Genomic DNA, 15,378 nt, shown 5'->3' with positions numbered 1-15,378 from the left:
ATTTTTCAGTTTATAACAAAAAGTGGAAATGGAATGACAGTGCAATGGTTATAAAATATAGAGTGTGTCTTTCTCTGGAGGAGGCATTCTGTGATGTCCTCTAGTACTGATTGAATGGTAGCATTGAATTACAGCACTTGGTAAAGTACAGAGCAATATCCTATGCTCACTAAAACCCATGGCTAGGTGGCTGCTGGATGATCTGGACCTAAATTTTGCCACAAAAATCTGACCTCTGGCAGACCGTGCCTGTCAGCTTTTGTACATTCATACAAAGTATGTTCTGTTTGAGGAGGGAATGCTGCAGGTGTTTCCTGTTCAGGTGTTTCATTTTTCAAGGTATTGGTGCTGGAGATCTGTCATTTCAGGATGTCACAGATCTTCCTCCCCACCCCATCCCCTATTTCACAGCATTTCAGGAGTTGCCAAGTTACCTGTTAATGTCAGAAACAGCAAGCCCAGAGGCCAGCTAGAGCACTTGGCTACTGTCAAAATATTTTGGGATTATTTTCACACCTTGCCTATTACATCTTGTTGCTGCCATGTAGCATCTCTCCTACTACTATTAGGAAAGACTTCTGTCCCTTTCCAGCCCTAATGCACGTGGAGTTTTTTACAGTATAACAGAGTAAATGGGGCGTAAGTAGTTTAGAGACTGCTTCTGGGGATAGCTCTTGCCAGGTAAGCTCTGTGATCATGGTCTACCATGATGTCTCAAATAAAATGAGGAGTTTTTAGTTAATTATGTTTTTCCTAGGATATATCAGGGCAATTTTATGGATTATATTACATTGGTTTGAAGCATAATTTTAAAGACAGAAGAATTTTTTTTCAGGTTTTCTGTTATCATAAAAGTGAGGTTAAAGTAGAGCTGGCAAGTTGAAGAAAATGCTCGATGATTATTGTCCAGAACATCTTTCTTGAAGCAGAATTCACTAAAAACAAGGCTCCAATGGTGTGGCTTGTCATACTGGATTAAAGTTGTAAAAAACATACAGCTTAACCACTGTGATTCAAAACTGGGGTAAAGTTAACAAGAACTGTCAATATGATCTGAGGTTCCTGGCTGGAAGAATGTTTTCCTGGTAACACTTTCCTTGTAAAGCTGAGTACCGTTACTAGGACTGAAAATACCTGACAATAAAAAAAAAAGGACCCTTTCAACCTTGCCTGGCAGGCTTCGCATCCCTGGATATCTCAGTGCTGCTGCCTTGACTGGGAACTGGTATTATGGGTAGAACATCCATCCTCCCTCCAAAACAGAAATAATTTTATTTTTGTCACACAATATACATATAAACTGTAATATATTAGGTATCATGATTTATTCCTAAATGTGATCAAGATCAGACTGCCTCTGGTTGGCATTTTGTCTTTCTTGTAATGACATCCTTGGGTATGTGTGGAAAGGCCAACAAAAGTCTCCTCCTTTCTTCCTGCTGCTCAGTGCGGCCAATTGTTTGTGCATCATCAGAACTGAGGTAGGGGAAATACCAGGGAGGCTTTTGAAACTGAAGTTTTAAAGTTGTGGGGTTAGAAAAATCAGGGAATAACAGAGTACACCTGAGAAGAAGAATTTTTATGAGATATCTGGAAATTCAAAGGCAAATGCCATTGATTTTTCTTCAGAGATAGATGGATAAGAAATTAAAGATGAAATCCATAAAAAGAGTTCTGTATTTAGGGAAGGATGGTGGTCTGTACCTGTGTTCTCCTGCTATATGTAGCTCTAACTTGAGTCACTTGAGTCAAGTCGAAGTCACTAATCACTGCTCTTTCAATATATCAGTCCCCATTCATCCCACTGCCTCTTTTTACCTTTGCTTGTTGAGAAGAGCAGTAAGATTTTGATATTATGATTTTGCAAAGCATGACTACTGTTCAAAGGTGATGATAACTGGTGCTAAACAGAGAAAGAATCTCAGCTGCAGGCCACAGGCAGCCTTGGAACTGGTATCTAACCTATTCATTTTTGCCTGTTCCCAGGGCCCTGCAGGTAAGGCCACCAAGCAGACTGCCGGGTCCTTTATTGTATTGTGTATATTTTCTTACTACTGTACTTAGGGAGGCTTTTTCTTCTGAGTCTTTTTTTTAAGGCTAAATAAATACAGCCAATAAGTTGGGGAAAAAGGTCTTAAGCTCAGAGGAGTAACTTGACAAATGAGAGGTTTGGTGGGAGAGCTGGGAGTGAAATTCATCTGCCACTTGTGTCAATTTAGTGTTCTTCATGTCAGCTTCACTGTCTCATCAAAAGGAATTTATTTCCTGGTATCTAGGCATTATAGTTTCTTAGATGTAAAGTTTATGGTGTAGTCTTTTAAGCCTGCTGCATTTTTTGTTTTGTGCATTGATGTTTTGCAAAATAGGTATGTTGAGGCAAGTTAGGAAGAGATAAAAGCTGAACAGCAGCTCACTTTGGGGATAGTGGATATTGGTCCCTTTTTTGAAGGTACAGCCAATATCTTTAATAAGAAAATTAAAATCTCTTTTTCACTTGATTATATAGTGAAGATGTCTAGGAACTGGGTTTTTAGTAATGATTGCTTGGGGTTTTATAATATGGGTTTTATAATAGTAGGCCAGCTGTGTGATGGCCTTTTTGTGGCATTTTAAGCTGGGTAGAGATTGATTATGGGCAATAGCTCTTTTTGAGATGTTCATGGGAAGGTTCATTGCCCCCTCTTAATGATTTTATTAATGGTCTACAGGAAAGAATAAGTCATAAATCAGAGATGCTCAGAGGGCAAGTTGTGAACAGTAGTCTGAGAGAATTTTTTAAAATGGATTTAGTCTAAGAAAAATTCAGAAGGGTGGTAGACTTCTCATGGAAACAAGGAGGTATGGTAAATGTGTGAAGTGAAAGGGTTAATCTCATAAATTAGAGCAGCTTCAGAATGAAAGGAGGGAGAAATATTGACAGAGGATTACATGGCTGAAACAGATGAAGATGGGTATGAATCTTTCCCCTTGTTCCAAAAATAAACAAAGTGACAGGTGAGTCTTTGGGAATTGGAGGGGAAAGGCACATGATTGATTGGGCTGCTCTGAAATACCAGTTTGTCAGAGCACTGAGTTGGAGCAATTCAAGAAAAACTGCTGAAAAAAGATGAAGAGAAGAGAAAGTGAACTAGGATGGAGTGTGCAGACTCAAGCAGATGGTCATATTACAAACTTAGCTGCCTGAGACTGCTCACAAGATCCAAGACTGAGGGCTGATGAACCTTTTCTCACGTGTTCTTCTATGAAAGGGATGATGTGGAGGAGAGGTTTTTGCAGTCAGAATTGGAGTGAGAGGGCCTTGTTCATGCGAGAGGTGTGTTCCTAGAGTCGTCTTGCTCTGGAACTCATTAACAGGAATATACAGAAAAAAGTCTATTTGTTTAGTTTGGGTCTCAGTATTTTGTGACCTTGAACAAATTATTTGCTTTAACAAGTGCCTCTGTTTTCCAGCTGAGATTAATGAGGTATTTCTCAGAAAAGTCTTGTAAACTAAAACGCTTCAGTGGTTATTTTCAGATACAGCATTTTCAGTTGCTGGTGAGGCTCAGGATTTATTAGCTGTTGAGTACAGTGGGGTTATTAAGTCCTTGATATTTGTTAGAGTCAGTTTGCTACTTTCCTAACTGACTCAGATAGTAGAGACAATTTTGTGTTTGCCTGCAGAATCTTGTAGGCACCTTTTCTAGCATGCTCTCACTTCTGTCTTTACTGCTACTGTTATTCGCACTAGCAAAATCAAATATAGCATAGAAATCTCCCATGCTGTAATCACACCTTCGAGTGCAGAAGAGGCGTAGCCTGGAACTAGTGAGTGAGGGTGTAATGCAGTAGATTCCACCTGAAATTCCATCCTAAAATACGTGGAATTACATCAGAGATAAATTTGAAATACTGAAGCTATTGAGAAGCTGCAATTAGCTCACCAGATGTTTGTGTTTAATTTAGTAGCTACACTTTGTTGCAGATGTTTTCCACTATCCTCTGTTAACTGTCAGATGCAGAGTTAGCCATTGCTAACTATGGTAACAGACAAATTTATTATTAGACACTCACAGCTGAACTTGGCATTTTTTTTAAGATTGTAGGACCACAGAAGCTAATTGGTGAGGAATAATAAAATAAGCCATCTAATTTGGAAATATGATCATTAGCAGACACATTTTTAGGAGAAGTCAATCAAGAGCATGCTAGCACATGCACATGAATGCAGAACCCAAATTTGACACTGTTTCATGATGACTTGGTGGAATGAAGATCTGGGAGAGGAAGCATTTGGATTATATATAAATTGTACATCTGCTTTCAGTGTTGTGTGCAAGTTGCTATCACCAGTAAGGAGTTTGCTCGAGAAGGTGGCTAGCATGTGCAGCTGAAGGTTACAGTCACCTGTAGTACCACAGCAGTGCCCAGCCAGACCAAAGCCAGTTCTCTGCTTGTTTTTCCATGGGACACTTCTCAGAGCACAGAAGGTGCATTGTTACCTGATTGTGCTGGAGCTGTGCATTCTGTTTGTTCATTGCCTTCTGATCATGCTCTTCATTCCCTTTGGGCGGCTGTGGAACGCACAGACTGGGATGGGCACTGTGTCTGAGACACTCTGCAGCCTTGAAGCACAGCTCATAGATGAACTCTGCTTTGCCCTATAGCATCACACTATCCATGAAGTGTGTAACAAGTTTTTCCCTTGTATTTAGTGTTTGCCTTCTGTCAGACTCTTTCTATCATTGTTCTTTAGTGAAGACTTTTTCTGCCAAGTGTGAAATAGGAATCTGTGTAACTCAACATGGGTTATTTTCTTCAGGTTTGTTGTTGTGGTTTTTTTTTTTTTTTTTTTTTTTTTTTTTTTTTGTGTTGTGTTTTTTTTTTTTTTTTTGTTTGTTTGTTTGTTTGTTTGTTTGTTTTGTTTTGTTCTCTGGTTTTTTTTCTGTTGCATGTCTCTAGTACTGCAGATTGCCATGACATTGCTGTAATGTTGCAAATTATTTTGATGACTAAGTCAGAACTTTTTGGGGACGGAGGAGGTAATGTGGTAATTGTGCTAGCAGCCAGCTTCATAGTACTGTATTGAGAACTACCAGCTAATCTGGTCCTTTGGAATTCCATCTGTTCTGCCTGGGGTTTTCTTTCTCAAAGGAGAATTCCATTGGAATAAGGTTGAATTCTTAGGAAATTACTCCTCCTACAGGATGAAACTAAAACATGTGCAATTGAATGTGTTCAGACCATTTAGAATTGCATGACCAGAAAAGTCGTCTCTCTTCTTCTCAGCCTAAGTGCAGCTATGCATGAATCATCCTGAAAGAAGTTTTCTTGCACGGTTTTTGCAGTCTTGTAATGAGGAAGCTTTTTAACTAGTCTGTAAAAATGCTTTATTTTCAGAAAACTTTTCCCTGACTGTCTAATACCTATTTCCTTAATACAATAAGGAACAGTATTGCTTGTCCCCATTCCATGTTTTAGTGACAAAAACACGTCTGTTGACAAGTTTTCCCATAATCCAAGTGGACTGCATCTGAGCAGTTTTCCTGGATCTTTCCTGGTTTTTTGTATGTATCATCAGTCTTTCAGCTCTCTGTCCTTCCCTTATTCAAAATGAAGGGTCAGAATGGCTGAACTGCACTATTGCAGTGGTGATGTGTAACCAAGGAGATAGTGTAGTTGTGGCTTGAACTCAGATAGAGTAATCAAAAGTTTGTGGCCTTTTCTTACTTTGGTCATGGTCTTTGTGTTCAGATATCAGAAGCTCTAGAGTCATTGTCCTAAGGTGGTATTTAAAATTTGGTAGTCTGCTGAAGGCTCTGGCTGATCAGTCAAGAGCAGAATTAACAGTTAAGTAATGCTACTCTCTCAGTGTTTGCTGTCTTCTATATAGCTGTTGAAAAGCTATTTAATCTCTGCAGATCATAGTTCTTGCATGTCATGTATGTGGTGTTTCATAAATCTTGTGCATCAAGGCTTCCGTTTGTTGTCTGCGGGGACTTGGAAAAACACCATCTTCACTCGTTACTTGACTTCTTTGTTGTACCTTTTTACCCTCTAAAGCACAGAAAGAAAAAGGCTGTGGGGCAACTAGTAGTAGTAGGGCTTCTGTCAAGACTTAAAGCGTGTTGTGTATGTTACTCAGATGCCTATCATAAAAAAAACTTGCATCTGATTTTTGATTTTTCTTTTTTTTGGCTGGTCAGATATCTAGGGTCATAGGGGATTCATTTGTGGACCCTATTATCCTGTGTTAGCATATGGTTGCCTGTAATTACATGAGTCTTCTGCTTGAAGACCCACAGGTCCTTCAAACCTTTATTCTACTCTGTAATCTAGTTTTATCTCAACAAGGCAAAGGGAAGTTGAAGTGAAGTTTATAAGTCAAGGAGTTTACAAGTTTCCCTAGGCAGAAAGCAGTTTGTACTGGCTAAGCTTCTATTTGTAAATCTCCAAAATAGATTAAAGTATGTGTGGCATCTATTCCCATTGCACGGTTCAGTTGCACAGCTGAACAGTGATGCAGTGAAGCAGAACTCTGCCTGTGTGGCATTTGAGGGACCTATTAAAAATTGAGGTATTAAATTAAAGTCTGTCGTGAGATCCTGATTTATAGCATGTGAAAGTTGAGGAAACATTCCACTGACTGCAATATTTGTCACATAAAACAGCAGTAGGAATTTGAATGTACAAGCATAACTTACCAAGTTTAATCTTTGAATGTTGAATTTTGTCAGTGTGACACTGTTCTCTATGCTGTTTCAGAATTGGTATTGTCAGGGCACAGTAGAAACACAGAGTCAGCATTATATCTTTAAGGGAGGTAATTATGTATAATCAAATATGAAGAGCACAGCAAATTATTTAATTAGTAATAACTCATGGGTTATTTGCTGCATTCTCTGCAAAGAAGTAAAATATAAAGTATAAAATCTGAAATCAAGGAAAGTTCTTGAAAAAGGTTGCCTGTTTTTGTCATGAAATGGAAGGGAAATACAAATGTTACAGTCATGATGTGATGAGTTTAAGCAACTCAGGCTGAAGCACATACAGTGTTTCTAAATAAATTTATTACTTGTGGTATATTGCTACTTTATTTATCTTTATCTTTTTCTGCAGAGGATTGTAGCAAGGGTATACTTGCATTTCCAATACTGTGCTCTTCTTGCATGGTTAAAATAAAACACTTGGAGGTAGTCATGGGATAGTTTGTAAACAGGAGAATGACATATAGGAAAATATATTTTGCATTCTCAGAGAATGGAGGAAAAAAAAATTTCCATCTTTTTTATCTTTTGTCTCTCCACTAACCCATTACCAGATATGAATGAATTCAGAAGTTAGAGAAATAAGTAAAATGATTACAAGTTTAAAGGACCACAATGTGCAGAATAAAAAAAACCAAAACCAAACACGATGCATATTTTAAAAACCCAACCAAACAAACCACCAAGTATCAGGATTCCAGGAAAATGCCACAGCAAATACTGCACCCTCTAAATCCCAGATACGCCCATGTTGAAGAGGTATTGCACTGTAGATGGGCCCACCTGTGGGAATTGCCAGACACTTGTAGTTCTTGAATAGAATTAACATTGAGAAGGTTAAGGATTAGCCAGACTGACTTTACATGTGAGGTAACAATTTTCAGGGTTTAAAAAGACACAATAACACAATTGCAAGGAAATATACACATGCATAAACATGTGAACAATATGACAAAAACATATCTCCATTTACATGCATATATACATATGTGTTTTTGTCCAGTTGTAACTTGAAATTGGTGTTTTTTGAAAAATACACATAGTCAAAACATTCATGTTGGAACATAACATGCCCAAATCTTGATAAGAAAAATTAACCTTTCTTCTTGACTGGGCAATATATATTTCATGTAATCTTAGAAGATTTGAGTGTATTTCATAGAGAAGTCAAATAATTTCTGCAAAAGAAAGTGAGTGCTATTAAGGAGCTTGAGAACTTGCTGTTTTAATATACCTTGAGAGCAAACCCATGCCCTTCCCTCATTAATCTGGTCTTCCAGAGTTCTAAGGATCCAGTTTGCCAATTTATGGCTATTACTGACAATATTTTGGTATTAGCTGTAATTTTTAGCTGTAGGAAATGCTGTTGTGCTGTTAAAGGCAAATGTTGGGTTTCTTAGTCACTGGATCATCTGCTAAATCATTCAGTTATTTATTTAGTTTCTGTGAGTATAAAGATTTCAAGACAGGAATTATGTTGGCGTTTTTGAATAGATATTATTAAAATATACTATATTCTGCTTTTTAATCAATAACTGTCCTTGCTTTTCTAAACTGGACATCTAAAAAATATGTCGGGCTTTGTGACATAGATAACATCTACCTGAATTTTTCAGAATACTTCTTGAAAAATCAGAATTAATATTGTAGCGTTCTTACCAAAAGCTTGTGCTGTTTGAGTCAGCCCAGATATCTGACATGACACAAAGCAGAATATCTTCATGCTGGGAGACACGGTATCTTTAAAACTGGGTACTGCTGTACTGGCTGAAACACAAGGATTTATCAGGATTAGTGGTTTACTCCAAGGTGGTTCTTGCTCATCATCTTAAAGCACTGTATATGGCTGCTTATAGAAGCTTTAGCTGTACAGTGCTGTCCACAAGGTCATTTCATAGAATCATTGAATGTTAAGGGGTTGGAAGGGACCTTAGAGAGAGTTCCAACCCCCTCACCCTATGGAAGGACACTTTCCACTCAACCAGGATGCACATGGCCTTATCTAACCTGGCTTTAAACCTGCCAGGGTTGAGGCCTGTTCCAATGTCTCATCACCCTGACAGTAAAAAACTTTTTCCTACTATCTAACCTAACTTTTATATATATACACTCAGTTTATACCCTTTACTCTTTGTCCCATCATTACAGCTCCTGATGAAGGGTCCCTCTCTGGCTTCCCTGGCCAGAGGTGTCCACACAATCCTCTCTTCTTCAGGCTAAACAGACTCAACTTTCAAGTCCTGTTTTCATAGAGACAGTTCTTCAGTCCTCAGACCTGGGGAGGAGAACAGTTCTGACTCAGGTTATCGGTTGCTGGGCAATGTGAGCACCAGTTCTGTCATGCTGTAGGCGTGCTCTGTTACTCTAGCTTGGTAGTACCATCTTTGCTCCTTACCATCCATGTTTTTGGGATGGAGATGACTGTGCTTCCAAATTCTTTACTGTTATGAAGTAGCTTAGATTGTGAACTGAAGGGTGAATGAGAATGGGTAGAAGAATCATCCATTAAAGTATCTAAATGGATAGCTTCCCAAGTTAGGTTCACTCTTGGCTGCACTAAGTATAATACACCAGAGACTGTGATGACGTCCTTGTACATTTGATAATTGTGTGCACAGAATCTGTGTGGTTTTTGGCACCTACTTTGCCTTTTTCTCTAGATACCTCTGTTTTGTGTATCCAAACCCTAGAAAAATAGGAGATGAGGCAGCGTCTCTGGACTTATTAGAGAAAGCTGCTGGTGGCAGGGAATTGGGATGGAAATGGTAAAATTCTCAAATTTCCATGGAGCAAACAGGCAGATGTTTACCAAATGATGATTCATCAGCAAAACAAGAGTAGCAGAAATATCTGGCAGTGGAAAAGACTGCAGAGATTTTGGGTTTGTGCTACTGCCCTTTCTTCCCAACTGTACTGAAGACTCTAAGAAATTTTGTAGAATTTTTATTTGTTGTGGTTGTTTTGAATATGAACTTTAAATCAAATACTGTTGCTAGTAACTGTAGAATGTAGATACTGGTTTTTATTCACATTTTAATGAGATCAAGTATATACTAACTTGTTGAATTGAAAATTATTGAGACACACTACTGTTTATTAAAACATATTGATCTATTATGAAGACCTAGAACTGTATTACAAAAGACTAAGTTTTCTTTTGGCTGTGCACTTCATGTTGTCCGTACAGCTGTGCACAGACATCAACAGACTTCTACATGTCTTAAAACACTTTTTGTCCAAGAGTTTATATTCCATGTGGATAAAAAGTTTGTACAAGTGATTACATTTTAGCATTAAACTCCCATGCTTGAAATTGGTTTCTTGAACTGTCAAAGATTTGTCTGTGTTTAGTTTACTGTGATATCAAATAACACAGCATTTGCAGATATGTTTAAAAGGCACTAATATTCTTGTCAGGAACTTTGCATTGCCTCTACCCTTCTGAATTTTCAGTCATGTATGAAGAGAATTGATGTATTTGCTTAACTTTTGAAGGCTACAGTTACATCTGTTTGAACTATGAATTACATTGATCAGTTCTAATCTGACAGGAAAAGGTATGATGATCTAGTATCAGAAGATAATAGGAAGGAATAAGGCAGTTTGAGACATCTCATAATTCAAGATGTAAGAATATCTGGAAGATATTTAGCTTTAATAGACATTTAGTATGATGCCTATGTTAGTGTTCTTCACACAGGAGCAAAGTGACCTTCAGTGAAGGTCTCTTTGGCAGTGTGACTTCAGATAAGGAAATCATGCATTTTTACCTCTCTTGATACTGGAACTGTTTATCATTTGCTGATTTGAAAACAGGTTTAGAAAAACACTGCTGAGATGCTTACCCACTTACCAGTCTGCTTTAAAGAAAAGAAATATAATGGAATAATGTATCAATGTAATTCTGCAACACAATCAAGTTGAATATCTATAGGTATCTTCTGAACACATAGTCAGTAAACGTTGAAGACTGAATATATTGTGGAGCCTATATTAGATAATTCTGTAATGATGGGCACAGAAGTGCAAAGTAACTTAGAACTCCATGTGTGTGACACTAATGATCTGTAATTACCTTTCATGTGATCTGACAATGACATCACATCTTTCTTAACCTTATGCACCAGTTATTTCAACACCACCTGGGCTAGAACAATAAGTTCTGCAACACTGTGACTCCATAGCCAGAATTAAGAGAGGATTTATTGTACCCATCTCCATAGAAAACAAAGAAAACATAGCAGAGTTGAAATTTGATTTGTTTTAATGAACATGTCCTGCCAACCTAGAAACAAACTTAGGAAAAGAGTATGTGAGCCTGATTTATTTTCATGAACTTGTAAACATTTATTAATAAAATGTCCTTTTTTTGTTTGCCAAGTATGTAACAAAACAATCCATGTATGCTGTATGCTGCACAGAGAAAGAATGGGAAAATGTTTGCAAAATGAATTGAATAAGTTTGTGTATTAGGAAATGTAGTAGTTGCTATATTCCTGTTCCTAATCCTCCAACAGTCAGCATCTGCATTATACATGTATGCTTAGTAATTGAGCTTAATTGGTTTGCAGGGATGGGTATGATACTTTAGATCATTAACTAAAATTAAGTATGTCAGGGACTTGCCCCAAATCAATTTGTATTTTTGCTGCTGTCAGCATAGAATAATTTTTGTAGATGGGCTATGTAGAACACTTTTCAGATGTTCTCTAAAAACCTGGCATACAATGGTAGAAAATGTGGCAGTACAAAACAAAACTGGTGGTTCATTTCAGTAGATAGTAGCCTTATTATGTTGTTTGCTTTTGTCTATGGAGGTACAATGTTAGGATCTTCTTCAGCAACCCTTTTTGGAAACAACTCTAACACAATGGTGACAGGGTTACTGAAATTTCCATTCTGCTGGGGTGGTTACTTCAGGAAGAAGGGCTAGGAAGAGAAAGAAGCAGCACAATGTGTTTATATAGCTTCAGTCTAACACCACCTATTTTTAATGTGAAAAGAAACTTTATTTGAATCAAGTCTTGTTAAGATTAGGAAATAGTAATTTAGTGCTTGAAAAAAACCCACAACCAACCACTTGCTCTCCCCCTCCAAATGCCCTGGGTTTTAATAGATGGTATTACTTTTACAAAGCGTACACAGCAAAGCTGTTAGGTCTGTGTGTGTGGTCTTTTCAATCCTTGATATTGGCCTTCAGGGATTTTTCTTTGTTAGCTAGGATTTTACAGTGTGAACTTCACCAGTAACGTATGCATGTATTACATTTTCTGGATTTAATGCCTGACTGGAAGCAGTTATTACTTTTCACCTCTGCAATTGACTGTGGGTTGCAGCATGGGTGCTGTTGCGGGTATACAAGGAAAATTGCTTTACCTACATTTACCTTTTCCATATGGAGACAATTAAAAAATGGTAACAGGAATTAATTTTTTCAAATGTCTGATTAAACCCTATGTAAGCTCCTGTTCTTTTCAGATTGAGATACAGTTTAATTTAGTCTAGTTTAATTATTTGAGTAGAGTAAATGGAACCAAATGAAAAACTAGTTTAATTCAGGATGAGTGTTTATGGGTGGCTTCAAATTATTCAATTCAGTTTAAATTCAGGCATTGATTTAATTTGATGAACTTTTCTGAATGTCTCTGTAGCAAGCTGCCTATAAGAACAATACTTTTTTGGTAAACATTCCTGGTAAACATTGGTAAACATTGTAGTCTCAGCCTTTTCTTCTTCCAGTTACATGCTTCATCCTGTAGTTTTATTGTTCTATTTATCAAATTTTATTTACAGTGTTAAATATGGTCTCTTCATAATCATTAATTTGAAATTTATTATCGGAAACTCATAAATGAACTGGCAGAATGCAAAGAGAGATGCTATTTTTTCTATTCTAAAGCAGAAAATCTTTGCTAGAAAATAGACTCATTGCAACAAAATTTTCTTTCTTTAATTTGAACCATATTTCTACAGAGGTTCTCCAGCTGCTGCTTGTGTTACTTAGAAGAACTGTGATTTAAATAAGGGTCTGCCTCTGTTTTTTGGGGTTTGTTGATAAGACCTTTAAGTCTTTCTACACAGAATTAGTCCTGTAAAATTTTAGTTAATACATTTTAAGGGCTAAGGAACACCCTGTTTGCTTCACTGCAAGATATCATTGGTTCCTCCTAGACCTTCCTTTCTCTGAAATACTGAGCAGAGCTATGGGCCAGCTGTCCTGATAACTCATGTTCCTTTTTAATTCTGGGTATTTCCTGCCTCTCTTTATATGCTTCCACGTTAGAATAAGCACTGAACACTTAATTGGCAAGTTCATAAAAGTCTGTTAAACTCAGTATAAGATAGTGGTAGTACTTTTTCTGATAAGCTTCAGCACTCTGCTTAGTCATCATTTTTTTATTACCTTCTGTCACAAAGTCTTTGCTCACAAAAGTCTCAGCAAGTCACCACACCTCTTTCTGTTAAGAAACTGTGAGTAGTTCTCTCTACAGCTTTTACAAGGAGCAGGGAGTAGACATTGGCTTTTTGGAAGAAAAGTCCTTTGTTTACTCAAGATTATACTTTTCAACTTACTTCAAAAACGCTGAGTTATGAACTACAAATACAAAATTACTCTGAAGATAGGAAATTTTCTTTTGTTTACTTATTTCTTTACAACCTTCTAAGCAAGTTGCACTAACTACAATATGTGCAGTATATATGCAAACAAGTTAATTCAAATGAATATGGTACCCATAAATAAATTGATTTTAAGCTTTGCTACTTCTTTTCTTTGTATGACTGGCCTATGAAAGAAATATTAATTCCTGTACTTTGTGTATAGTTAAAATAAAACTTCTCTGACGATTATTACCAGGACAAGCAAACAGAAACTGCACATATGCAGTTATTATAATTATTTTAATTGATTTGCCCACAATTAAAATGCAAAATAAAAAATATGCTGAGATTTGATTCTGCTTGTATTCAGGGACAACAGTTTGTGCATTTAACAATGATATTTTAAAAGCTTCCTTAGAACTTGTTGGGTCAGAAACATAACTCTAGTTCTCTTTTTGCTCTGTATTTTTTTGGTAGGATGATGAAGTGGTTCTGCAGTGCACCGCAACTGTTCACAAGGAGCAACAGAAACTGTGTCTTGCTGCAGAAGGATTTGGCAACAGGCTTTGCTTTTTGGAATCCACATCTAATTCTAAGGTACCACTGAGTGTTTTAATTGTCATTTCATGTCACGAAGCAAAGATAGATGTAACCTTGCTTGCTTTGATGTCGTTTACACAAATCTGTCAAGGAGAAGGAACAAATCAAATCTGTCAATAATTTAAGCAATATTTAATGCCCAGTCAAACTTGAATTGTTCCTTTGCCCTTTGGCTGGACTTCTAGTGTGAAGTTTTCTGTTTGGAGTTGTCTTTAAAACCAGTTAGCTGCAGAAGTTCACCCCAAATAATACGCTTGTTATTTTGCTTGTGTGAACTTAGTTGTAGTAAGCCACACTGCAACTCAAAGGACAAGTTGATTGGTCTGATTCTAACTCCACAGAAAAGAGAGCAATTGTTGTATTTGTGGTAAGTTTTTATTCTTTGGCATTTATCTTGAAATGATTATTACTTTGAGACCTGATTCCGTATATGAGCATAGTGCAAGTATTAAAATTACCTCATCTAACACATTTTATCTAAGCCTCCTTTAACTCTGGTGTATGTGCAGTAGATAGAGTAGTTTGAAAAAATAACTTTGCTGTTTATTGCAAATAAGGGATTTTGTTTCACAATCACATATGCTGAAATAAATGTTATGAAGACAAAAATGAACCTCTTGAGGGCAAAACTGGTTTTGTGGACAAAGTAATGGATATACTTGGACATTTTATTCATAAAAAGGGGAGAACATTGTTTAACATATTTGTTTTTTCTTTAGTTAAAATATAAATATTCAACAAATATTTCAGAAAATATAATTAAGGTAAAGCATCTGGAAAGATACCTAGAAAGATTTAGAACAAAAAAAGATGGTTATCTTGCCAGCTTTCATAACATCACTTTGATTTTCTCTGATACTTCAGACTAGGGCTTCATTTTCTGTCTCATCATTTTGAATTATTCATAATAATAAATTTTTCACTAGGATATTAATGATTCATTATAATAACAGTGATCTTGATGAAGTAATTCATGCTGCTCTGTTTTAAATGAATCTTTTTAACAATAAAAATGTGCTAGGATAGAAGTGGTTGTAGTGCTAGTTGCCTGTGAGGCCTGAAAGATCTATTTAATGAATTTGTTATCATTCAGTAAGTTTAGATATTAAATCTGCAGTCTCTCCCCATATAAATCTCCTAAATATTCCTGTCTTTAAGGAATGCCATGTAGATTTCATATCAGTTTTGTAGTCTTGTTTGCTGATGCTGCTTTTTCTTCTTGTTCTGCGAAATAATCTGTATTCTGCTCATTCTTCATGAGCTTGGGGGTAAAAAAAGCAAACAAAAGAAAGCCCATGCAGCTCATCTGTGTTTTAATTTTTAAGGGCTGACAGTTGATAGGATGAGCTCATCTGAAGTTATTTGTAGGTATAAATACTGAGGGAGCCATAAAATTATCAAATCCTTGAAGCAAAGTTGACTATAAATAAGA

At 36.7% G+C, this 15,378-nt stretch overlaps 1 protein-coding gene across 1 annotated transcript in view; it reads left to right on the top strand.

Annotated features, from left to right (window-relative positions):
* The window catches only part of RYR2 (ryanodine receptor 2), a 383,210-nt gene that overhangs the window by 81,716 nt on the left and 286,116 nt on the right, over positions 1-15,378 (top strand). The window contains exon 3 of the mRNA XM_063390404.1: positions 13,824-13,943. Coding sequence (XP_063246474.1) covers positions 13,824-13,943 — 120 coding nt within the window. The remainder of the gene's footprint in view (positions 1-13,823; positions 13,944-15,378) is intronic.

Source organism: Prinia subflava, chromosome 2, assembly GCF_021018805.1.
Source record: "Prinia subflava isolate CZ2003 ecotype Zambia chromosome 2, Cam_Psub_1.2, whole genome shotgun sequence".
Lineage (NCBI taxonomy): Eukaryota > Metazoa > Chordata > Aves > Passeriformes > Cisticolidae > Prinia > Prinia subflava.
Note: the sequence above shows the minus strand (reverse complement) of the source record. Positions and strands in the feature narration are given on the sequence as shown.